The sequence below is a fragment of the Dermacentor albipictus genome, chromosome 7 (genome assembly GCF_038994185.2).
Source record: "Dermacentor albipictus isolate Rhodes 1998 colony chromosome 7, USDA_Dalb.pri_finalv2, whole genome shotgun sequence".
Classification (NCBI taxonomy): Eukaryota; Metazoa; Arthropoda; class Arachnida; order Ixodida; family Ixodidae; genus Dermacentor; species Dermacentor albipictus.
The window spans coordinates 21,283,246-21,309,198 of NC_091827.1; the positions used below are offsets into that span (position 1 = coordinate 21,283,246).

General features: G+C 44.2%; 1 protein-coding gene across 1 annotated transcript; it reads right to left on the reverse strand.

Annotated features, from left to right (window-relative positions):
• Nucleotides 1-730: 730 nt before the first annotated feature.
• LOC135897536 (amino acid transporter heavy chain SLC3A1-like) lies at nt 731-22,724 on the reverse strand. The gene is made up of 13 exons (XM_065426180.1): nt 22,174-22,724; nt 19,481-19,715; nt 17,896-18,154; nt 16,209-16,379; nt 15,882-16,024; nt 13,237-13,359; nt 12,258-12,332; nt 9,923-10,029; nt 8,864-9,059; nt 6,780-6,911; nt 5,727-5,789; nt 2,744-2,932; nt 731-1,957 (listed from the first exon to the last, which is right to left on the reverse strand). The coding sequence occupies exons 2-13, from the start codon at nt 19,664-19,666 to the stop codon at nt 1,790-1,792; spliced, it is 1,812 nt and encodes a 603-aa protein (XP_065282252.1). The 5' UTR covers nt 19,667-19,715; nt 22,174-22,724; the 3' UTR covers nt 731-1,789.
• Nucleotides 22,725-25,953: the final 3,229 nt, after the last annotated feature.

The window sequence follows — 25,953 nt, forward strand, 5'->3', positions numbered from 1 at the left end:
TGTATAGGTAGTCTAGGCGGTTGGCCATTAATACAAAGGCAGCGCACTTGTTGAGACATTGAACAAACGCTCAAACACGAGCGCTGAATCATGCATCACACAAGCATCAGCAATCATATTGGTGTGATTTAGTGGTCGTCCATGTCTCGACAAATGTGGAGACATGGACAGTGGTATGATCACTGCCTTGTGAGGTACCAAAATATCAATGCCATTTTGGTCGCTCACACCAAGATGCCAGTTACTTGCCCGTCCCTCTTCTGCTCTTCTTGACACCTTTGTTTTCTATCAGTTTGTCCAAAAAACTGCTTTCTCATTACTGGGGGTCTAGCGGAACTTGTGCAAGCGTTCTGAAATTACGTAAGAGTTCGCTCCAACCGCCATACCATCCCTGCCTCCGAACACAAGCGGCAATGTTATTTGTATCACCAGACTCAAGCCCAACGTCCCCTCACCATACACACTCCTGCAGAGCCTGCACTGGGATGGAGCAGCCGCATTGGGAGAGTGGCATTGTAGGGAAGAGAACAGACAGTACGACACGGGCCGACAACGAAAATTGTTGCTCCACAGTGGGCTGCCTGATCACGCATGCATCAACTGCCATTGTAGATACACTCCTATTTCGCATTTAAACCTGTTTCGTTCTCACCACTATATGAAGCAAAGCGTGGCTTCTCTACGTAAGAGCAACTCCAGAGGCGTAACTGCGAAAGATAGGCACACAGTGTAATGCTGCAATCAAGTTTTTATTCTTGCTTTCATACACAAATGTGCTAGGCACATTTGACACGCTAGGAGCACAGACTGGCAGGTCATACGTGGTTTCAGGATGCACAGATTACTAAACAAGGACAGCATGCTTGATCACAAAATTTGTTCATCATTGCATAAGTTATAATTCTGTCGCAATCCTCCTCAGGGTCCTTATGTTCAAGTAATATCCAATGTTGTGCACGTTTTCCTTACATACCTGTGTCAACATACGTATCTTCCAGCTCATAACATCCAAGATGTTGTGGCCCATAAATAAGTAGATAAACGTACAGCCATGTGATAAAAAAAAAGAAATTGCACATTTTTGCAAGATATTCAGATATTCAAAAAGGTACAAAAAGCCGGGGGGGGGGGGGGGAGGACAGGGGCTGAACACAGGAGTGATGAGCAATACCGCACTGAATGCTAAAGTTATTATATAATAATTTTAATTTTTGCAGTCTTCTCTCACCGGCAATCATACCAATGTTCCAGGAATGTGAACACTGTTCCATCCTACCCAAATGACACTATCAGTGCCTTCAGCCAGTGTACCAAATTTCTTGTGAACATTCCCCACTGAAAGTAAGAGCTCCAATGTTTAGTGACCTGCTTACTTTAACAAGACATGCCCAAAGATGTAACAACAGCTCAAGATTCTAGTGAGTTCAAACAATCGGAATACAGACAACATTTGAAACAACCGATCATCAATCCAGAAAGCCATACTTTCAAAGTTGGTACCCTTGGATAGGCGTGTCATTTAATGAAACCTCCACATTTCAAAACAAAACATGTAAATGTTTTAACAAACGTAAGAAATCTAATCAAAGCCAAATTTAGCTTTACACATCCCAATTAGAATGTAGACACTTAGAAAAAAGAAAAGGAACCTTGATGGATCCTAATTATCATAGCAATCCAACCATTTAGAGACCGGCAGACTGTGCAATCCCAGGTATTCGCCGATTATTATGTCATTAACATTAGATATTTGACGTGCGTCTCGCAGATGAGCAGTGAGCTACTGGCTTTACTCAAATATCGGCACAAACTGCAGAATGACAGCTTCGTGTGGCTCCAAGATGAACTCGTTGAGCTTGACCTTGGACTGCACCACTTTGTTAGAATTGGTGCTCTTCACTTCTATATGCCCGGATTCGGGCACGTGACTGCTTGCATCAGCAATGTTCACCGTCACCTGCACAGCGGAAACACAAGAATGCTTGGACGGTTTTAACCAAAACAATGTATCACTTCTATTCTCAAGTATCAAAAGTACTATCTTGCAGAAGTTTAACCTTGAATCTAGAAGAAAACTGAGCGATTTGTTTCTTCCCTGAACTGTTGCAGGTGCCAGTATCACCCACAAGAGTTTTGAACACCCAAAAGCAACAACAGAGCCCTAAAATTGCTTGAAAGAAGCAAAAGCACATTTCTTTTACTGCTAGGATGACTGTGTTTACAAAGTTACTGTTCAAATTTTATACATTTTTGATGTTGCACACCTGCATTTACTGAGGTAAATGACTTCATTTTTTTAAAACCATATATGTGCCAAGGCACGGCAACTGCTGCCATCTGAAGGTCTTGGAGTTTTCAAGACAAGTTCTGCTCCATTTAACTGGCTGAATTGAAGAATAACTTAATGGCTACTGAAAGTGACTTTAGGAAGTGGCCACTTGGACACCGAGTTTACAAACCATCAACTTGGAGATCTAAAGTCAATTCTACACTAGCGAGGCCCTTTCCAAGTTCTCACGGCATTAGAAATGTTTATGACAAGGAAAAATTGCCGTACACCCGACTATAGCAAGAAGCCGCAAGGCTTTGTGCAGCAAGTGGGGGGTGGATGGCAACATTCCGTTTCATGAACCTTCTTCCTGTCCATCTTGCAGGCTACTGCAAAACTGACATGCTAGAAACATTCGCGTCACACAAACTATTGGTGTCGGGACAGTCAACCAATCGGCTGTGGGTGTCGTACCTGCTCGTGGTCTCCGTTGACCACAGCCATGTAGCCCGGCGTGCCCTTGCGCACCCTGAGCATGACGAACACCGTGCTGTTGGCACCCAGCACAGACGTCACCGTGCTGCCCAGCCTGACTGCAAGCTTGTCCCGCAGCGCGGTCGAATGACGCACCACTTCCAGGTGCGAACTGTTGCCCGTCTGCGCCTGTAAAGCAAGGCAGCATGCTCAGCGGCAATGCGCACAACATGCCATGGACCTCTCGACACCGAGAACCGAGCACGCAGAGCAAATGTAGTGCATGCGAGAGGTGTTAGCATAATGAAGGTATGTGCTCCAGATCGCAAAGCAACAGCCGTGCTACAAGATACCAAACTGGAAAGTAACAACAGGGCTGGTATAATGTAACGACTCCTTTCGCACAATTCTGTTCTTTACTAACCATTCACCATGGCTGGCCAATCAACATTACATGGGCGTGATCACTTCTTGTACCACTGAAGCATGAAACGTAATGGCACTGTAATGGGATTGTTACATTATGCTGGCTCACTCCAAGACAATTACTCCAAGATGTGTAGATGCGATTGGTTAACCTGAACACTGAAATTCTGAACGCATGTGTATGAATTTCTGTACGAATGCTGCTGTATGGGTGGAAGGAGCACAATCAAGCTGCAATAGAGCAACTCTTTATCTTGCCGCCCGTTTTCGCTGAATGTTGTGCCCATAAGACAAAAATAAAGCTTAATGTCTGTCTGTCTGTCGATTGACTGATTGCATATGTATTTTCGATTTAGCGGCCTGGATTGCCGGGGACTTCTTAAAGTGTTGCTTTCAGCCAATGAGTGTTGGCGTATGCGGCGCCTTGGACATTCCTGCGCAGTCCGGGATGACAAACTGAACAGACCGAAAGTTGTCGCAGCTTTCAGCTAGTTGGTGCGCTATGAAGGAACAAAGGTGCACCCACATCCTGTCAATTCACGCTAATCCAAAGATGCGTACCAGACTGGAGGGCTGTATGCCAAGGCTGTCCACCTGGGGTCACTTAACGTACACTGAAAGCTCAGTACACATCCATTTTTGCATTCTAACCCCGTCAGAGCTGGTCAAGGCTGACGATGGCCACGTTGAAGGCAAAAATACTTATTTCCTTTATTTGCACAAAAAGAATTACGGAATAAATGATAACAAGAAATAAGACAAGTTATATAACCATAAACAGTTGTTGGCTATAGTGTAACCACTTTTCTAGACAATGAGTTTTCCCAAATCTCATTCTGTGCAATTAGATGAGGTAGACAAGTAAGTACACAGTAAAAGTAATCTAGTGAACATAAGCGCACGAGAAGACAGCTTGAGCATATGGCTACAGCTTGTTTTGCCCTTCTATTACTCGGGTGTTAAACAATCCAGTTCAACTGTTATCAGGCTTGACTGCAGCACCAGAGTAGTTAACAATCGCTTTAGGCTCCACCACAGTGGAAGTCTCCATGGACAACCGGTAGCTGCGGAACTGTGGGCCGAGCGTGCGCCAAGATTAGGTTATGCGGAGGCATTTTCGACATGGGGGGCTCGCTGACCTGCTGCAGAGTGCGCAATTCAAGCTTGGCACAACACTCTTTGTTAGCCACAGTGCGATCGCAGTAGGCCCCTGGTGACAAAGGCTGGACGCTATTAGGTAAGATTCATTGATGCAAAATTTAGTGTGGAATTTGACCGGTACCGGTACAGTGCTCAGTGAATGAAACGCGATGCTCTAAGCGCGCGACTGCCAGTGCTTCTTGCGCCACCACTGAGCAGTGGGTGACACCAAGCTGATTCGTTGTATATGTTGAATGCGTGAGCCTTTGTGACGCATTGCAACATTCTCTGGTGGCAAAAAAAGAAGAAAATAATAATGATTGTAAAAAAAATTAAAAAATAATGGCTACCACATGGTCCGAGTATCACATTTCGATCACCAAGTACTGTACATGCTCTCATGTGTAAATTTTTGGTGTGAATAATGCCAGCTTCTATGCTATGCAGACATGTGCCCAGACTGCAGTGTGCACACTGATACTACGTTGCAAGCCGATTGAATTTTTGAAAGCCACGTATATTTATGCCGAGTACTTCGGCCATCCCAAACAGCCATCACGATGAATCGTGCACGACTTGCATAATATTTTTTGCTGATCAGTGGGACAATCTATCGTAACATCCTGCTATAAAGTGAAATCCTGTTGGTACATATCTAACGGAAATGTGACATATATACAAACTAAATGGTAATGCACACTAACCAGTAACTATGAATTTGCATCTGTTTAGTTGAGCCACCACCAAATAAAGCCGATCAAAAAAGAATAGCGATGCCACCCCAAATGTTACCTAAGTTATCACAAAAAGTATCTTTTTTTTTCTTTTTCACAAGGCAGTAAAACTTCATTACAATATATCTGAGTTCAACGTAACAACAGCTTCATTACATCCGATGTTCATTATAAGCATACATGCTTACCCCCCCAAAATTACCTATGTTTAACTATTCAGCCCAAAAATTACACTAAGACTGAAGGCAGACCACACCCCCCAACACGAGCGCTGACTATCAACTGAATATTTATTTTGAAGGGAAGAGTTAGGGAAAAAAAAAAACAATACTGGATGTACACTCTTATTGTGCACAAGTTCTTGAAGAGGGAGGGGCATAGGTAGCATTACAAAGGCACCAGAGCCCAATAAAGAGCATTTGCAGGAAAAAAATGATAATCATGGACTTCTTGCTATCCTTTGTTATCTCGAAAGGATACCTGTTTGTCATGCAATGATAAGGAGGGCTGGCTCGCGCACGTCATCCCGTTTATGTGCGCTATGCCTCACTGATTTCTCTGGTCTATCACATCCGATTGGTGACTACATCGAGACTCAACTGAATATAAACTATGCACAGGTTATGCTTCAGTGTAAGGAAAAACAGCTTTTCACAGACGGCAACGACCTCTGTGGTTCTTACCTCCACACTGATGCCAGGAGTGGCTGCTGCTTCCTCAGACCATGGCATCGGACATGGTTTTGCCTGTTGGAAGCAAAATACGACGGGGAGCATGGTCTACATAAGGTTTCATTCTGCTCAGAACAAAGGCTCAGCTGACACAATACCTAAGCATTGGCAATGTAGCCAACATGATGCATAGGATCACTCAAGTGAACTAATTTCACTTTTACTAAGGACTTGAGATCAGAACACATTTGTCAGGTATAAATATGAGTTCTCTAGCATTGAATAAGAATCATGCTGGCAGCCCAACAGCTGCACACATCAATAATAATAATAATAATAATAATAATAATAATAATAATAATAATAATAATAATAATAATAAACGGCTGCTAGTTTTTTTAGATTGTTTCATGTACACAAAGTAAGTTCATCTGACTTACAAGGTTTGTAGCAGCGTTACGGAAAAATTCAAGGGACAAAGCAGTTTCAAGGATTAAAGCATCACAGGTACAGACAGCTTGTACATGAGATGCTGTATTAAACAAAGAATTAAAAAAAATTTATTTATTATTCCACACGAAATTAAAAATAAAGCATGCTCGCCAAGCCTTTCTCGCAACCAGCCACCACAAATGAGATGGCTTCCTACCACAAAGATGCAAAGCAGACTGGATTGGCTAGACTCTTGGCTTGCATAAACCTTGCGGTCAGATAAACAAATAAAATTCCCTAAGCCTAATTTTAAGACCCTCTCAAAATTAACTGCATTCAAGGCCTTGAAAACTGTAGTTTCACATTCAGGCGTTTCGAGGACTACCACGGATCTTGCACTCGTAGTCGCTGAACCAAACTTCTGGTCGCTGCAACACCTGGAATACTCCTTTGCCTGATGCTGGATTAACCTTTCCTTGTGCTGTTTGTTACTTTTACCACCCTTTCCTCCAAGTTCTACCATCACTTCTACAAACGTGCCTGGGATAGCCAACACATCTGCGTTTGTTGTGCCTCGTATGTGCCGCCCACAGAGTCGCTACCAAGCCCCCGCCAGTCGCCTGAACAACTTACGCTGCACTCCTGTCCAACTTCATCACCATTGTAGAAGACGGGCGTGCCTTGCACCAGCGCCGCCACCATGTGCAGGCCATCCAGAAGCACACCGGCACGCTCCACGAGGCGGGCAGAACTGAAACTGCCCAGCTGCACAGAAGCAATGCAAGCACCGAATGGCCTCAGCTAACTGTATTAGCATTTACATTTAACATTTATTATGCTGTAGACCATGCTCATCGCTTTGCTCTGTTCTCTTGCAGTGAAAGAACTGGTAACGTATCTCGTGGCCCCCTGCTGGCTCGCCATGTTGAATAGCTTAAAGTCCAAGCTTCAAACCATGTGTGTTTACTTTATGCCAAGCTTGGCAGACACTTGTTTTGTGCATTTTGTCTTCTAGGCACTTTCTGTTTCTGTCATGAGAAGAAATTAACACAAAATAATTAAAGTAAGGCCGGTTGTAGTTGGTGCACTTGTAAACACTAAGGCGTTCATCAATGAAATGGCAGAGCTTTTCTTTTTGGTTTATTACCAGCAATCGCAGTAAACTGCTCCACATTAGCCGTTGATACCAGATGTGTCTGCCAAGTTGGATCTTCACCAGAAGTAGACATAAATTGATTCAGCTCAGTGATTTTGCAAGAATGACGACAGGCATGTCTTGAAACAGCACTGTAACAACAGCAGCCTGCGAATTCTTAAAATATTTGAGGTGCTACCACCTACCGTCCAGCTGTCACATGGAACAGTCAGCTAAATTTTTAAGTTTAGAGTTGCAGCCTCACACTGTTGCCGGGAATATGACATGTGACCCCAAAAGCACAATGCAATTCTGGCATGTCGCTGTCCTGTTTTGCTCTATCCAACTGTGCGCCTGCAGGTAAGGCTTGCAATCACCAAACAATACTTCCTGACCATGCCCACTCAAGTCTGATTTCACAAAGCACTCAAACAAAATGCTTCTGAAATTCGGGCACCTTTTGGTTTAAATACTACATTCATAACAACAAACACGGGCCTTAGTCAATAATTAACATATTTACTTGGTCGTGACACACACTTGTTTCTTTCTCAGAAAAATCCCCTAAAGGTAGGTCTCGTCACTGTTAAAACCAAGTGCGAAGCCAATACTGCAATAAGAGGTGCCCAAATCCCAACCCGCCCAATCTTTAATCCCGCTTTCCTATCTCAAAGGCCATGCTACACCGTACTGCAGGTTCTAAAAACTGCAGCAAGCGCTGGAAGTTTGTCATCATTGAACACCACCTACAGCTGGCATCCAAATTGCACTTCCAGCAACCTCATAGTTCTAAATTTTCTTTTTCCATGCAAAAACAAATCACTATTTCTCTGGTGAGGGAGCAAGCAAAGGCGTAGTTCCTAGCATTTTACTAAGCATGAAAATTGCGCTATGCGTTGCGATCGGTGGCATTGCATTTTTCATTTCTAGGCACGAAAAATTGACCGCACATTAGTACCAAGTAACTGTGCTACTTGCTTATATTGTCACGTGTACTTGTCTTTATCGGGTTACACGTTTCACCACCTAACAAATGTTATCACATAGCGCAGGACGTGCTTGCATGTGTCGGAAGTTTCTGGAATGTTATCGATGGTTCCATCTGCTGTCTGTTGTCGCTGAACCTTGCGTAATCTGATTGGATGTATGAGCGACGCGAATGGCGTAGAACTTTGTGGAAGGCATGCGGGCCCCAGCGAGTACTCTGGAGCATTCGACACGACTGACCTATAAAAGCCGACATGCTTGACCCGCTGATCAGATTTTCGGCGATAGCCGACCATGTTCGCTGCTATTGTTGTGCGATAATTGTAGCCTGTTTTGTGGGCACAGGTTCGCCCAATAAAAGTTAGTTTTGTTGTTCACAGTATTGCTACTGTGTTGAACGTCACCACCATGTGACAATATTAAATAGTCCAAACCCCGTTATTAATCTTGTTGCACAAAGCCAATGAGGCCAAGCGAAGGCCACAGACCATGCTGAGTTTGCAAAGAAAAAAATTTGCAATCGGTAGCACGGTGCCATCGCTGCAACCCACCAGTTCTAGCTCAGTCGCAATGTCTGCACCGTGACAAATCTCACCACAAATGATGGCCACATGCCCTCTGGCGTTGCATCCAGGGTTCCCTGCACAAACACTCGGAGACTGGTGGCGTTGGACTTGTCGACAAGCCGCTCAAAAGGCTTGCTCAGCACCAGATCCGCTGCAGGCTCGTCGGCCAATCCGTACAACTGCGAGGCTTCAGATGCTGTTTTGTCCACTTGGACTCCAAGCACCCTGGACAGATCGAAAGAACAGAGCTTTGCACAAAAGAGATTGAAACTTGTTTGACAAATTCATTAAACGATGGAGTTAGAAGCTTGTCTAATCTTCTTTTTTTTTTTTTAAACACACATGCGTTTCTATATATAGGCCAGGATCTGTTACTCTCATGCACTCATTTAGAGCACGCACACTTGCTTTTACCTTAGTAACCAATTGTCTGCGGAAAGGGTAGAGATTAATAGGGTAATAAAACATTATGTTAGTTTATAAATTAAGGGCATAAATTCATAAATAATTTTTTTAAAGTGAAGGTTCCCTAATTTTGCAGGTAATTAGCACACGAAAGTTACCCTAGTGGCAGGAGCAGACTGATGACTGATCACATTAGGTTTCATAACTGTAGCAGCTTGTATGTTCCCTTATTATTTTAGTACCCTGCGTATGTGTATGTTTGCGCACACACCCAGGGCATTCCAGCTATCATGCACTAGGTTAAAGAACAACATATTCTATGCAAATGAAACCAATTGAATGTTATTAGATTCTTCCTAAAGAAGGCTCCAGTATTTGTGCCTTATTATCATATTACTTTCTAACTAGTAATAAACTTTTCAATAACAACAGTTACAGCAGATATGTCAATGCCAGGTGTTGCTCTTGTCCGTGTTGCCTTCTTGTGTCCCGTGTCCACTCTTGCGCTAGTCACTTCATGGTCAGGTTAGAACACATTTGAAAACTTCCAATTCTAATTGTTTGCGGTGTGCTAACATTGGCGTGGCTCCTTTTCGCTATTTAAAAGAAAGCCCGCGAGACAGCTTTAAAAAACCAACCTGGCTTCGCACTTATGTGCGTCGTAATGTGCAGCCAGTGCTCACCTGTGCTCGGTCTCGTGGGCGCTGGAGTAGTTGCCGAGAACCTGTCGCCATTCCTTCAGCATGCTCAGCACATCTTCTTCCGTGGCGAGGGTGGCATGCTTGGCCGTCTGACAAGGAGGCAAATGTTTTAGTGAGCGCTTCTCTCCACTCTCGTTAATACTAGAACACTGAGGGCTCAAAAGTATTCCTTTTATTTTGTTTAATTTACGAAGCTACACTGCGAGTACATCTCTTAAGAGGCACAAACTGGGACCACTGTGCTAATTACTATAAAGTCACTGTCACAGACATTGGCCGCCGAACATCCTCGTGTACTCGTGGATCACCAAGAAGCAAGTCACTACCGCCACGATCAGACCTTGCACCCCCTTTCGCAGTTACAATGACTTGTAAATGAAGCACCTGTTTCAATTTCCACATACTAGGGCAGTATTATTTTTGCCGAACACCAACAATCTCTGGCAAAAGGTCAGAATCCTGAAGGAATCCAAAAAACTCCCCCATCCAAAAGCAAACATTTCCGGTTACTCAAGCCTGTTATGTCAGGGTGGCCATTTAGGGTTTAATGCAAAGTAGGCTGTGGAACTGCTGTGATGCTACTACAGCCAAACATCGATATGACCAAGTTGTCCTTGCAGTGAAAGACTGTTAAAATGTGAGTATTTTGAAGTTTCAGCAGTAAAAACAATTTCACAAATTTCCAGAACATACCACGTGGATAGTATCCTGTCAGTAGGCACTCATTAACTACTCGCAAGAAGGTCTGCCCTCAATAGCGTCGTTATGAGCGTCAACGCATGCGGTGCAGATCGCACCGAAAGCAATGCATCGGTGGGGTGCCATATATCTTGGACGACATGGCTGACCCGCTTAGTGACTACAGCAGTCATCAAATGGTGCCCACAAATTAAAAACAAAGGTGTAAAACGATACAGATATTCATCCCAAGAAAAAAATTCAATAATAATAATAACAATAATAATCGCGGCTCTGCCAGAAAGGCGGAGCATTGATGGCGATAGTAAAGGTACAACTACTACTCGAAGTAAGGTTTGTAATTTTATGGGTGCACGCGTGCTCATAAAACATGAACAGATCTCACTCGATGACCACGAACACTTACTGTCGCAATGCGAGCAAAACATTTGCACCAGGCCTTGGAAACTTGACATTACGCGACCGCCAACACTACAATCACAGGAACACCACACGCATCAGGGCACAAACTGTCTCGCTTGCAGGTTATCCATTAATTTCCTGCAGATTACTTTCAAGGTAGGGCGTGTGTCCTGCACATGGACCGCCGTGCACAGCAACGACAAAGGTAGAGGAGGAGGCCCATGTACTAGGGAGAGAGGGCAGACAGCAGCACTTTTCTGCATACCCCCCCTGTTCATGCCTGATCACGTTACTAATAAAGTTACCACTAACACGCGTTCACCCCCTTCCATTGAAGGAATTATCAGCTCTCATGTAGGCACACCCTGCAGACTTTGCAAGCTGTTTATGCTCGTGAGAAATGGAGCGGCAGTGTTTCCTGCATACCGTGTCCCGGCACGCTCGTTTCGACGGTGTTTTTGTCATTCAATCTTTTCACATGGAAGGACACTTGAAAATAACTTTTGCCTTGGCCAACATTGTTGTAGTTTGTTTTGTTTTCTTTAGTTTTACCAGCTATGCAGGCTCTAAGTACATGCTTGAAGTGGTCTAAAACTTCCGTTACATCAAAACCACATCCAGAAATTACTTTGTTATATGGTGAAAAAATACACATGGCTTTCAATGCGACTAAGACTGGGTAATGGAAATAGTTCATTACATTGCAAATTTCATTAAATTGAGATTTGTTACATCTATGTCAATGAGAGTTCATTATAGCTATGTCTGTGAGAGCTTTGCAAGTCGCAGCTCAGATTATCGCTCTAGAACCATCACTCGAACATTAATTCTAGGATTACACAATTGTTTGTTTGCTTCGGTGAGACTGGCAAGAAAATAAGGACATGCTCAGACAAAGCACGCAAACGTTTGTTTTTCCTGTTTACATTTTCTGACACCCTGTTTTTACTATTTTTCAGCTTGGACACCAGGTTGTTGCACAGCTTACTAATAAACTCTTGCATGCATATGGCTGGGGCAAAGTGCAGGTAGTTACTCTGAGTATAATGGCAAACCATGACTGAATATAATGGCAAGTGCGCCTAGCAGGAGGCCTAGTCTTATATTGTGTCTAATCGAATTCGATTGCCAAAATAGAAAATAAGCAAAAACAACGAAACCAGCCACAAAAAGACATGCAACTTGACACATCAAGAATTTTCATAACGCAACTTACAGAGGGGTGGTCCAGGTAAGTGTGGGTCACCAGGAAACCACTCACACCTCGTTCAAGCCAGAAGCGTAGCACACCCTGCAATGACAAACAAAACACAGCGTGCTTTCACATGTACTGTAGCTTTTTTCATCTGCACGATTGACCAAGATATGTTGATGTACTGCAGCATTTCTTATCTGCACGGTTGACCAAGACATGTTGATCATAGGAACAACAACGAAAGTAGCATTGGAGATGCCCTGGTAGTATAAATTTGTACTGCAAGAAGGATCACAAAAATAACTATAGCCAACTGGACTACTACTCCAGGCTATGTGATTGTTCTGAGTGATCACAGGGCAGGGGAGCTCCAGATCGACTTCATTCACCTAGGGTTTTTAAGAAAGTTTAAAAAATCTCAGACCACGGCAAATTTTTAAAAATTTCGCTTTCTAGCTAACTGTACTGATATGATACATAAGAAATCTTCGTCCTGCCCCATTCAAATGTGCCTACTGCCAGATTAAAATTATTCAGCAGATTTCTGTACATCAGCACTGCGCCACTGCAACCACGAAAGAAGAGACTGAGCAATATCTCTGATACCAACTTTGCCTTTCACAGTGCTTTGATATTCGCAGTGAACACGCAGAAACCCAGCCAAGAAAATAAAATGCTCAAGTTTATGTGGAACGAAACTCACATCATTGAAACAAGAAACAGGGCAAACTGGTAACTTGGAACATCAACCTCTATCTAGTGATAGTTACTAGATTTGCCAGGTCAAGTATGTAGGTGCATGATCTTAAAGTTTCTGCAATTCAGCAACATGAGGGAGCAAGCAAGTTGCGTTGATGACTGTGCATAGATGAGCAAAAGTGCACGATGTGTTCATTGCTGCTAAACTGGTACATCTTATCTATGTTCTGCGCGCACTGTAACCCTGGGGATATGCCAAGTTGTGCCAAGATGTACCAGTTCCTTCAGTCGCTGAACTTACGGTGAAAAGCTCTAGAGTCTTGGGACTTTTCCAGTTGACATCGGCTGTGTCAGAGGAAGTCTGATGCAGGTAGAACATCTTCCGGCCAGCATCAAAGGTCCATGCGGAATCGCCAGACGGCATCTGCGTTACAGCAGTTTTCGATTATTTGCCGCACATAAGCACTTAGGAATCGCTAGAGCACACCATCGTCAAACACTAGTGTAACCTATGTGTCATTTGTAAATCAACAACCTTTAAAACATTGTGTGCACGCAAAGGATGCTAGGAGCATCTCCAATGCATATGCGAGACAAAGACAATAAGGGCACACAGTGCTGTTTAGCCAACATTGCGCCCGCTTAACAGCCAAAATGACTGCCCAGGCAGCAGCCCATGCCTTTATCCTATCCACAAGACATACAGTCAAACCTTGTTATAAGGAAATCGATTATAATCAACTGATGGATACAACATAGTAATTGTAATTGCCCTTGAAGTTCCCATAGAAACCCATACACTTAAAATCTTGTTTTAATGAAGCAAAAAATGTATCATAAATGGACACACTTTGGTTCATAACAAAGATCTACAGATCATTTCATGCCGATTAGGCTGAAATCTGGCGGCTCGTGATATTGCTGGCAACCTGTCCAAACCAGTAGTTAACATTCAAAAACTCCTGCTTTGCAGGAGTTTGTATAACATTACATTCAGTTTTCTGTTCTTTTCAACCTTCATCACTAGCTCAAATGAAGCTGTACCGACATTATCGCTGGGATCCGCCATTCAACAGTGAATGATAAGAATTCAAAATGAAATGGACAGCTACGAACTATGACCTCTGCTCTCATGTTCTCAGTGATTGCTCAGTTTATCGGCGCCCCGTCGACATGCTGGCCAGGTTCTGCAAGCCTCCTATTTCATGCAAAATTCGTCACAGGAAGCCAGTAGCGTAAATACTGTTTGTTGCTTAGAAGCATCCGCCAGGCCTCCGATTTCATGCAACACCCATCACAGGAAGCCAATGTAAAGAAATGTTTGTTGTTTAAAAGCATCTGCCAAGCCTCCTATTTCACGTAACGACGGGCATTCCTTTGTAGCCCCAGTGAAATTTCAAGTGCAAGAAAAATAAAAGCACAACGTTTCATCTGCTTGCAGCCGTAGCCTCCACCGCGGCTGCACATCAAACAACTTAAGGAGGTCCCGATTAAGCTGGCGGCGCAGATAGTCATTGCCCACGGTTGCCAGAGCTTGCTTCGAACTGCTCAGACGATTCTGCATCGGCGAAGGACGACAACGACACCACAGATGCCGTGCGTCTGGGCCCCGCGGACAGGCCGTACGGCTTGTTTGAACTGCTGCTTTGTCTTTCTCGGCAGTTCCTAATCGGCAAGGTGCTAAAAAACTTGAACGTCACAGGAAGGCAGTGTAAATAAATGCCATATGTACATTATTTAGAAGTGTCGGACAGGCCTCAGATTTCATGCAACACTCGTAACAGGAAGGCAGTGTAAAAACATTTTTGCTGTTTATGGTATATCCACACGACGGACGGCTCCGTGCAAATCTGTGCCGCGGACGCTTATTCCGCCGCCCGTCCGGCTGCGAAGCGCATCCAGACAACGGACGGACTGAGCAGACGACCGTGCCGGAAAAATAAAGATGGCAGCACCGCTCGAAGCGACTGCCGTCCGCCTCGAACCTGTCAAGTCGTCGTCGTCTACTGTGTGGCTCGTAACTTTCAAACTGAGGATTGTATTTGGCTTAAATTTGTGTCCAGAAGCTTCGACAGCAATGTATTCGTGATGAGTGGGCACCGTTTCCGAAAGCGATACTCAGATTCTCGGCGTGTAGGCTTAGAGTGGCTGTGTTGGCTGAACATGGCCTTGAAGATGTTGCGGCGGCCCGGGCGGATCTCAGTGGCCGTAAGTTAACATGATTGCTTGTTTCTACTCACTCTAGATGGCGCCATCGGTGTAACAAACACTTTGTAATAGGTGTTTTCACTCTGAATGAAAATGGAGATCGAAAGGAAACGACGGTTGGCCGCAATGGCTGTTGTTTTGTCCGAATTGGACACGAATGGTGTCAGCAGCGATGAAGCTGTTTCAGAAAGATCCCAAAGCCTCGCTTGTTGCCAGACTTAGAGCATGCTAGGCTAAATCTGCAGCATTCGACCCCCAAAATCCGGATGCGAAAAATAGCTTGGCATTTTCCGTCCGTGGGGGTCGCGGACGACGCGCGGACGGCACAAATCCGTGACGCGTAGTCACGTGATGCGCCGTCCGTCGCGAAAAAGACGGATTTCGTCCGTCGTGTGGATCCACCATTAGAAGCGCAGGCCCACATACAGCAACAAGCATTGCACAAAAGCAAAGGCTCGCAGCACTCTGTCAGCAGGCTCACAAAATTCTGCAAGACCTGTTATGTCACTACTTCTGGGCACACAACAACAGCAAAGATGAATTAGCATTAATGGCGACAGCTGCAGCAGAGAAACGAATGATCCCACTGACGAAGGCACAGCCTAAAACTATGTGTTCCAGTCCTTCAGAAGTGTGCTGCAGGCTTTTGTATCTGTTCATCCAGAAGTAACTCCCTGCTCAAAGATTCAAAGGTGACATCAAGCATACAGAGAGCAACGGCTTGAAGCCAGAACTCACCACGCCTTCTGGTGGTGCAGCCTCTTCGCCCTGCTCCCAAATGAAAATGTCCTGGAATCCCTCCTTGCCCTCACTGCTGTCTTGGAACCACTGGTGGTCTCTGCTGGTGTAGGCAGGGTTGATCTCCAAGACTACATGGAGTTCTGCAATCGGAATGTTGCCACATCAAAATGGTGCCGACAATGCATGGGCAAGGCAAGTTTGGACCTGAGCAGCCATTTGCTCTTCTGCTACCTTCACACTCTTCACAACTGTTGGCAATTAGGTGTGATAGAAATAATAAAAAAAAACCCGAAAGACACAGGAAACAACAGCTGCTGAACAGACCTTTCTCCTTGGTAGAATTGAGCAAAGCCTCCACGTCGGTTAATGAGCCGAGGCTTGGGTCCACAGCCAGGTAGTCCTTTGTGGCCCCAGTTGCATCCTTGGCAAATATGTCACTCAGCAGCAGAGTGCCCATTCCAAGCTCTTTGATGTGCTTCAGCTTGGATGTCAGTCCTGAAGTGTAGAAGAATTAAATCACTATATCACTCTCTAAAACTGCGGTGTACGAGCGTACCAGACAATAGCAACTTAAAGGCTACAGTGCAAGCTAATCTACAGCATTCATTTCAATATATATATATTATTTTTTCGTTGAGGACAAGACTTACATGCTACTGAGATACAACCTGGCTATTCTGTGAGCCAAATCAAGAAGCTCAAGTGATCATCACATGGTCATCTTGCATAGCTGCCTTCATACTAGTGCCCACGTGTGTAACTACACATAAGTGAGCTCTAATTGGCTCCTGTTAAAATTCACCTAAGCAAACCTGTTGCTTCTGCCATGGACAGAGGTTTGAGTTCTAATTTCTAACTTAGTAAAACAGGAATTGCCTACCATTACCAGCAATCATTATCTGCATATACTATCTGTCCCCTTGAGGGACACACTGTTTTTATTAGTGAACAAAGAAATGAATTTGCATGCTAGGAATTTTCAAACACCATTCTTCACACTCAATGCACTTCAATAAAGGCAGGACGGCCACCAAAACTTTTACAGAGCTCCAACATGAAGTTGTTCCCAAACCTAAAAGAATGTTATTTTATTTATTGTGTGTCCTGGTCAGATACTATTTTAATCACATAAATTATAGCATGGGCTTCTTTAAAGAAGAAATTAACTAAAAGTGGAATGCATAAGAATAACTTGCCAAGGCCAAGACTGCAATAGAAAACACTGCATCATCGCAAAATGTACACAGTGGTACTCGCTGTCTTTGCTGTGCCACTGCATCACTGCTTGCATTCTCAGACGATAGGTTCGCAAAATTTATTTGCATTACATGTGTTGCAATGTTAGCTTTCGAAGGTTGAATTAATTTCTTGCTAAGTTTCCACATCTCAACGATGTTAATGAAAGGCCAGCAATGCTCTGTGTGCTCAGTACAGAGTGCAAGTGTGATCAGCGTGAGCAGAAATGATTAATCAATTTCAGCCAACTGCTGTGCTACGAATTAGGTGCCACATTATCTTCTCTAGTCATGAGAGCTGAGTGTGCGCAACAAGTGAGGCTGTCCAAGAGTCATGTAAATGTAACTATGTTATGTAATGCAGTTGTAAGGGAAGTCCTTACCCCAGTCTTTGTGCACTATTCCAGAACTGCTGCAGAGTAAACTCTGCTTCTCTGTACCAGTTTTCATATGCGAGTTGATTGATCACATCTGGTTTCTGAGTTCTCTCAGTAAGCTCTGAAGTTGCTGCAATCTCGTAGTAGCAAGGAAAATATTGTGTTTAGTATAACAGTTACGTTCACATGCACCACCCAAGAGCAGAGTTTGTTTATCACAGAAAAACTGCTCCTATGCTGTAACAAATGTTGCACCAACTACCTTGTCTACTACATACTACACCTGTATGTTACACCTTCAGGGCATATGGTGTTCTGCGAGAGATTTACGATATGCTCCTGTGTGCTGTCTAAGAGGCAATGTGTGCACGCTGCAAAACCCCGATCCAGCCGACTCACCCGCGATATCTCCGCGACCATCATTGTCGTCATCGGCATAGGAGCCCACTTCCACATTGTAGACAGGCGAGCTCTGCCACCACGCCAAGCGTGGTGGTGGAGCACACCGCGGTGTCAGCACAATGATGGCGACGGCACCCACCAGCATGGCCAGCCAGAGCACCCAGAAGAGCACGAACATGGTCATGCGCAGCCGCACCCAGAACGGGTCGTTGGCGTACTTCATGAGCTCCTCCTTGCTCAGGCCTACAAACTGGGTCTGCAAGTAGGAAGAGCAAAACACAGGACAAAGTATGCGTCAACCTCTCCGGAAGGTATTACACTTGAAAGCAAAACTGTTGACCAATATGATGGGAATTCTAACCCCTACATTCTAGAATGTTCGTCCACTCGATACTCCAGCTCCACCTACGAGAGTGGACTGCAGCGCCCCCGCCCCTCGACAGAACAGAACGCTGCACTTCATTGACATTCTGAGGCAATATGTGGTGTAGCCTCCAAATCCCCCCCCCCCGCTTTACCGCATAAAACGGATGTATTGCAGCGAAGCTGACTTTAGGAGACCGGCCCCCATTGTGCAGCTGATATTAGACCCTTGCCCACTTTTCTCATTAAATTTAGGGTGCACATTAGATTTCTACTTTGTTTAGTTGCTATAATGTCATTTAGAACATTGTTTTTTAGTTTCAACATATATAAAGCATGAGTACCGCCATTTTATTTGGAGGTGTGTTAAAATCGTGCGAATACTGCCAAATGAATCAGCAGTGTGTTTGGGCTTTTTTCCTGAACCTTGCTTAATTCGACCAGCCAGATAATTAGAACAATTTCGTCAGTCACATCAGAGTCGAATCAACAGAAGTCTACTGTAACAGCAAGCCTTCCCCTCGTCCTGTAGTGCTAGAGTTGAGGAGAAACAGAAAAAGCCCGACTACACAGCTCACAGACACATTTTGTGAGATCTTGAAAACTGTACGAGCTGAAAAGACGATGGCATGTTTATTTATTTAGGATACGTATCTCATAGGCTTAAGTGTCGCCGTACTATTGCATAAGGGGTGTACTGTGTGCAGATACATATAGAAGCGTTTTTATATGTGAATATGCAAAACATTAGAGATAGAAAAAACAAGTGCACATAGTACACTGTAATTATATCCTTGGTCACTAAATAAAGCCTTCTGTGTTATCTGAACCTAATACAGGTTGCATAACATGGGCTCCATCCCACAAAGTTCTACTACAGTTGCACATTGACCTGCACAATTTAGGTCTGGCAGGAGCACACACTATGACTTCAGGTTCAATTGTGGCTTAGGTTGCTTAAGCTTCAAACGCTGTGGTGACACATATTTTTACCACACGCTTCAACTCTCGTCAAGCATGCTGGAAACAACTATAAACCTAATTGTAAATTTACCGATAGCAGTCTCATTTATCCAGTACACATATATATAAAGCAACAGCTGCAAAGAATCACTGGGTCTCATTTGGCTCCCCGATAAAATAAATTAATGTATGATGTGGGAGTGATCGTATCATACAAGTCGGTCACTATCTTGCAGGCTGACAAACTTGTTCATACCTCAACACCTTGAATGTCAATCTTGGCATCGCCATTTCGGTCCTTTCCATCAGCCTTGCTGTTGGTGAAGGTGATCTTGGTACCATCACCTTGGGCCACCAGCTTTTCGGTGACTGCTTCATCCCTCTCGAGGCCATCCTCGTTGACGTGGGGTGGTTTATAGTTCTCGTTTTCAACTGTTTCCATGATGCCTGCTTTTTCACGCAAATTTCTTCAGCCAGAAATTCAGCACTTACTGCGGGAAAGAAGAAGATAATAATTTTAACAACAGGTGAAGCACAATCTTTTTCAAATTTTGGTTTGGTAGCTAGCGAGAGACTTCATTTTCCTTTGGATTTGTGAATTCCAGGGTCAGATCACAGACGTCTACGATTCACAAATGGTGCAACTGACATAGCACAAAGCTCCTCAGTAGCCATTTTTCGTTACAAATAATGCAACCATAATAGACAAGAAACAAATACATACAGGCATAAAGCACTCGGGATGGTAAAGCACCAACTAGCCTGGTATGTTGCTCTGTTGGAAAGTTGACAATAGTTCATTGCAAATGTTGGGAGAGAAAAGTCATATGAACACGAAGTCATAACGTTACACATTAAATACTTTTGCCTTTTAAGTTTTACACCTTGTAGGGGTTGGAGGACGGACTTCGAGATGGAAAACCACAACTTGGGAGGATTTATTCTACATTATGTACAGGAGAGGTGAGCGACAAGTAACATTAGTACAGTCATTACGGGCCGGCAGCAACTCGGACGCTGCGGCCCGCGGCAAGAAGTTCGAGAGAGGTGAATCAGGGAATCAGGGCATGTCCCAGAATGCTCAGGTCTCTCTGGAAGGCTTCTTATAAACCCTTCGAGCACTGTAAGTCACGTCGTGTTTGACCAATGGGAGAGTCCGCTCCGATGACGCCACTTTCAGCCAATGGTAGGCGCCCGTGTCGCGGTGTCACACCTGGCGGCTCTCTGCGGTCTTGCCTCGCAGACTGGCAATGCACTTCTAACGAGGAGAAGGGGACGGCTGCTCATGCTCCATTGTCGGAGGCCCACCTGCTAATCCCGGCGGCGCACGAACTTGTTGGCACGTGAACTTGTTGCCTTAAACTTGTTTGCTCGGCCGCTCCTCTGGAATGTGCTTTCCTGCTTCTGCATTCCTCAATTAGCTGTGCTGCGTTTCGAAGTGGTTTGGGGAACTCGAAGTAGCCTCAGGAAACGGCGCCATATCTAACAACCTTTATTGACCAGAGTGGCTTGCACTATAGGTAATGGTGTACACATAAATGCTAAACTGGCCTGCAATGTGCATGTGAATTAGCTGTCAGATGAGAATTTAGGAATCTTGTTCCTGCATTCCCAAGCTACAAATGCCCTGTTCCAACATCTGTTGGATTAGCTGATCAGCTGCTGTACTATTGCCTTTCTTTATGAGATAGAAGAGTAACTGTGCCCATCTGCACAGAATTTCTAATCACAGACGGGGAAAAGTACCATCCATTTAACATTTTTCTGCTGGTATACAGTAATGGTGATGTTACGTGGCACACAGGAATATTTGTGCTGTTTACTAATATTTCTTTTTGCTTTTAGTAAAGAACACGCATTGAACAAGCAAGCAAGTTATTTTTTGTGTAGAAATCTGAAAGGTGCACTAGGGCCTAAGATGTTTGTAATCCATGTAGTTGGGTGCTTATACGAATGCTGGTCACATTTACACAAATACATGCTCAAACAAAATTACCATATCTTAGCCAAACCTAATGTTACCGTTTTATACAAGCATGCGTTCAAAATTCCCAATTTTCTTTCTCCGATTGCTGCTTTCCTAACTCAGTAGATTCTCTGTGGAACCACATTACCATACAAAATTAATTTATCTGGCCCCATATGGAAACGTTTGATCAGGTAGTTTAATAGCTGAATGCTGCAAGTTTCTACAGCTACACAAGTGCCACATACGTGGGCCACGATACAGGTATCACCCAACCTCACTAACATTCTCACCAGCAAACAAAATTAAATACTGAAGGAATGACATGCTCAATTTCCAACTCACTCAATCTATGAAATGCATGTTATATCTGAATAGGTTTAAAATATTGGTCTCGTCTGCGTTTTTTTTTTTATGCTACAGTGCGGGAGTGCAAAGGTACTACGCAGCTGTTCTCCGTTTTACAGGGTCAATTCGGCACGCGCAAAGAGACGAAAAAAAAAAAGAAAAGCATTGCAGCACCCAGTCACGAGACGGCACAGATTGCCCAACTGGATGGCTCTCTAGCGAGACATACGGGCAAGAAGGAAAACCTAAAGTGGAAGGTTACACTGCAAGTGGAGCTCTTTTGGCTGATATAGTCATTCTTTTTAATATAAATGTGACATTTCAGTCAAGCCATCGGCTGAGTCCGGCATACGTCAATGCATTCCAAGGGCGTAGACCTTATTTGGTCTTAGCTCTGCGTATACTCCAATGAAGTTTACACTTACGAAATTTGCATGCGACAGAAGCGTTCGCAACAAATATGTATGCGCGAGCACGAGCGTGTGGAAGCTCGGAGAACTTCAGGGGCAAGTCCTAACATCTACGGCCTCACTATGGAGCTCGATCGTCGTAATTATAACGGTTTGGTAACATCACTGGTACCATCTTTAGCTCCAAAGAAAAAGCTAAAGCGCGGACATGTCTGGCGCACTCACCACGGCAGGTAGATCTTTAAGCTTGTTTAAGTACGACCTCGCTTTGAAGCCAGCCGGTGGCCGCCCTGAACCAGTCGAGCTCTACAGCCGTCTACGAGGGTCACGGAGACAACCCACGGATTTGCGGCATATGTTTGCGGGCGGATAGGCGGAGAGATGGGGGGAGAGCGGCAGCAGCGAGACGCGAATGAGAGCACACCCGGCGTCTGATGCAATCGTCAGCGCCAAAAGTTCCCTAGGCGCCTAGGCTACGCGCAATGAATGCATATAACCTGTTAAGGCAACTAAATCACTAAATGTCGTACACATCTACGACGGCCGTTGCAACTGCGCATTGCCGTTTACAGCATCGCGAGATGCTTCTTTCGAGCCAACGGCGTGAAGTAACGGCAGAATGCTAAAATAAGTACAGCACGTGGTCGCCCCGCAGGAGTCCGAGATCTAGGGAACTAAGCGGAAACGACCTCTTTAAATCCGCCGAGCAAAAACGGTGCAGCTCTGCAGACATGATGCTGAGCCGCCTGTAGCACCTGCAGTCAGCCGATCGGCGTGCATTACCTAAAATCGCATTATTATTGAGCAGCGGCTTATCGTGATCGCCGCGAATAACTGGCATACGAGCTCTCCCCCCTAACGCGCTCGTGAGACTGGCCTTGGGGGTTTGGCGGTTCGACCCACACTGCACGCTTTTAGTGAGTGGCATCACGGAGCACATGCGGCGGGCTTCTTATCACCGGTCATTCGAGTACGAGCGGGCGGTGGCCCGGCGTTAGCTCTATCAGAAACCCTATCGCAGCTCCCGGCGCACACGCACTGTCGTGAAGTGGACCACTTAAAGGTGCGCCGTGTTGTCGACAGAGCAAACGGTCGTAACATCTAATGATCGTTGAGAAACAGTCGCGCGATTCTGAAGTGACTACCGTTCACATACAGTTAACTTTACTATGAAGCATGGTTATATACTTTTCAAAATACAGAATTGCTTGCAGGTAAAATATCTCATCCTTACCATATTATATACAAATATATGAGTCGCTGAACCTATAGTTTACACTTTGACAAATTCTAGCGATAACAAGTGACAATCACCAGACTGCATACTTTAAGAGCAATAAAACATAGGGAGGAAGACCAGACAGGACGAGCGCTATAGTGCTCAGCCTGTCTTGTCTTCCTTTCATTTGTCCCCATGTTTTCTTGCACTGCAAGTCAAGTATGCATTCTCAAAAACTCACCCAAATTTCAGCTCTTATAGACTGACCAGACTTGCACAGTGAATCACTGCTGCCTGCACATTTTCGCAAGCCTGATATGTACGCAAGCATATACGTGAGGTGACAGGGAGCATATACCACATACTGTGCTGAACACATATTTATACTTGCCACTGCTTCTTTGCAAGGCCTCACCACTGGTGATGTTACTCACCCATGATCTGTTCCTGCATGTTCATACTTGAAGCACATGGAAGCATGGGCACATCAACAGATTTACACACAGGCCATTTCTTCTGGATAACTTCTGCTGTAGTCGTGCAAAAGGTTTTGTTTTCCCTATACATTCCAAGCATGATCTTCTTTATGGTTGGCTACTTAATTGTATGTCCCTTTAAACTAGGGCTACACAATAAAAAACCAGCAAAGGCCAAAGCAAACTTTTCTTGGAGTCACACATACTTCAGTGAAAATTAACATTGCAACTTTTGCTTGTGGAAAGGCAGTCTACATTTAGCATCATCGCACTTGTTGCTGTGCTCGGCACGTGTTGTAACATCCCGTCAATTGTTGAAGACAGAAGGCGGCTCTTGTTCAGAGGCACCAAACATAATGTCTGCTCACGCACATAGATGCTACCGAAGAGAGAACCCAGAGGGGGTTGGGTGCATAGAAAGCTTCACTCAAAAAAACACCATCCACATTTAAGTTTTTAAGTACGAGATGGATTTCTAAATTGTGTCAATGAAGAATGGCAAGCTGTTTGTACTGGTTTAGTAGAAAGCCTAAAATGATGTTGCTTGTGCAAATGTTACTGTGTACAAATGATCTTGATTGACACTTGCACTCCAGATGTGTTGCTGTGTGAGCAACCGTTTGCAAGGTTGGAAAGTAAGGTAATCTCTCCAGTCAAAAGCGTCGGTTTGCAGGCACTACCACCTGCAATCATTCAATATGCTGGGAAAGCACACATTCTATTTAATATGAATGCCGCCCCAGTACTGTAGTCTTGCAATAAGACGTAGCTTGACGAATATGTTCGGTGGTCCTGTGCACTTCTTAGATATTTGTTTCGAAAAGAAGATTTTTAACTAATTACCTTATGGCACACATTGTATTTCACAAATTACAGCTGGTGAGACTGCAAGGCATATCTACTTGAAAAGAACTCCATGGATGACACCATTTCCCCAGATATTCGGCATCAGATGTGCGTTTAAAATGCACGGTCGTTCCACTTACTTTTTCAACAAAACACCGTTTTATGAATTGAAACGCAAAGGCAACTGAACTGCCAATGTGTTTCTTTGTGAATTTCGGAAACTGGTCTCGCCCTGAGAATTCATTCCAAGTAGATCCGCCCTGCAAATGCCCCAGCTACGATTGGTAAATTAGAATATGTTCCATACGGTAATTAGTTAAAACATAATTGTTAATTTTTTATGAATGAGTCAATTATGCATTTTGATTTCTTGTGCAAATGATGTCCGCCTGTTTGAGCAATCCAGCTCGAGGATTAGAATTGTGGTACCTGCCACAGGTGATTTCTAAAGATTGGTTAAAATCTTTGCAGAATTACCCTATATATAAAAGCAACACATTTACATGTTCGTTTTAAAAGAGGACTGTACTGTGCATACATTCACAAGAATCGTTAATGGTTACACAATCTTACAAGATACATAACCTAATTATGAAAGGAATGGAACAGCATTAGCATAGAGATTGTGCCTCTGTTCATGCTGTGTCTGCAGTCTTATTCATTCATCCAATTATTTATTAGCCATTACATGTGCAGTGGCATCAAGGCATTGATTATTATTGCACGGGGAAATTCATAGCTTTCAGAGGTCACCAAAAGAAGAAAGCTTGAACATACATACAAACTTAGAAAAGGTGAAAGATAAAGAAAAATGCAAGTTAATAATTTAGGTGCACAAACAAAACTTGTACAAACAACTGCTTTCATGTTATTGTATTCTCACCGTTCATTTGCAATTGTGCTGTCGCAAACCACACTGCAGTGAACAAAGGGGTCATTAGATGGAAAGTATGCTTTCCTAAGGCAGGAAACATATATTGTGTCAAACGGCTTGCTACTGAAAAACTAAGTATGCGTAGTTGGCATCATACGTATCCCAAACACTCCTTAACTAAGCACCTTTTCGCTTTTCCTACGGTTGGAGCTGGATATTTCTGGTCGGGGTGCCTTGTGCATGCTAGTGTAGCGAGTCTTCCTTTCAAAGCATTCAATGCTTCCTCCTCACAGCCAGCACTTGTTGAAGTTGAAGTGTTATTGGTGTGTCTTCGCTGTTTGGGTTAAGTCTGATGGCAGCTGCACCTCCTCGAGCTGCAATAGGTCATCCCGAAATATGGTAGTCCAAAATCTTCCTGCCGGGCCTCAGTAGTATATTGGCCAAGCTAAATCGTCACTCTGCAGATAATTTTTCTGCCTCAACATCAGCTTTGCATCTGCATGCTCGTCACCATTTTCCAAACATGTACCCCCTGCAATGTAACATAGTGTTGTAGCTTATGCTAAGCATAAAGTGTCCACGAACCAAGA

Bases quoted from the DNA above. Each gene is read 5' to 3' on its own strand.
- LOC135897536 (XM_065426180.1), bottom strand. From the start codon at position 19,666: ATGGAAACAGTTGAAAACGAGAACTATAAACCACCCCACGTCAACGAG. The intron at 13,360-15,881 runs GTGAGTTCTGGC...GCTGTAACGCAG, and splicing joins CTGCACCACCAGAAGGCGTG to ATGCCGTCTGGCGATTCCGC. The intron at 5,790-6,779 runs GTAAGTTGTTCA...TGCTTCCAACAG, and splicing joins AAGTTGGACAGGAGTGCAGC to GCAAAACCATGTCCGATGCC.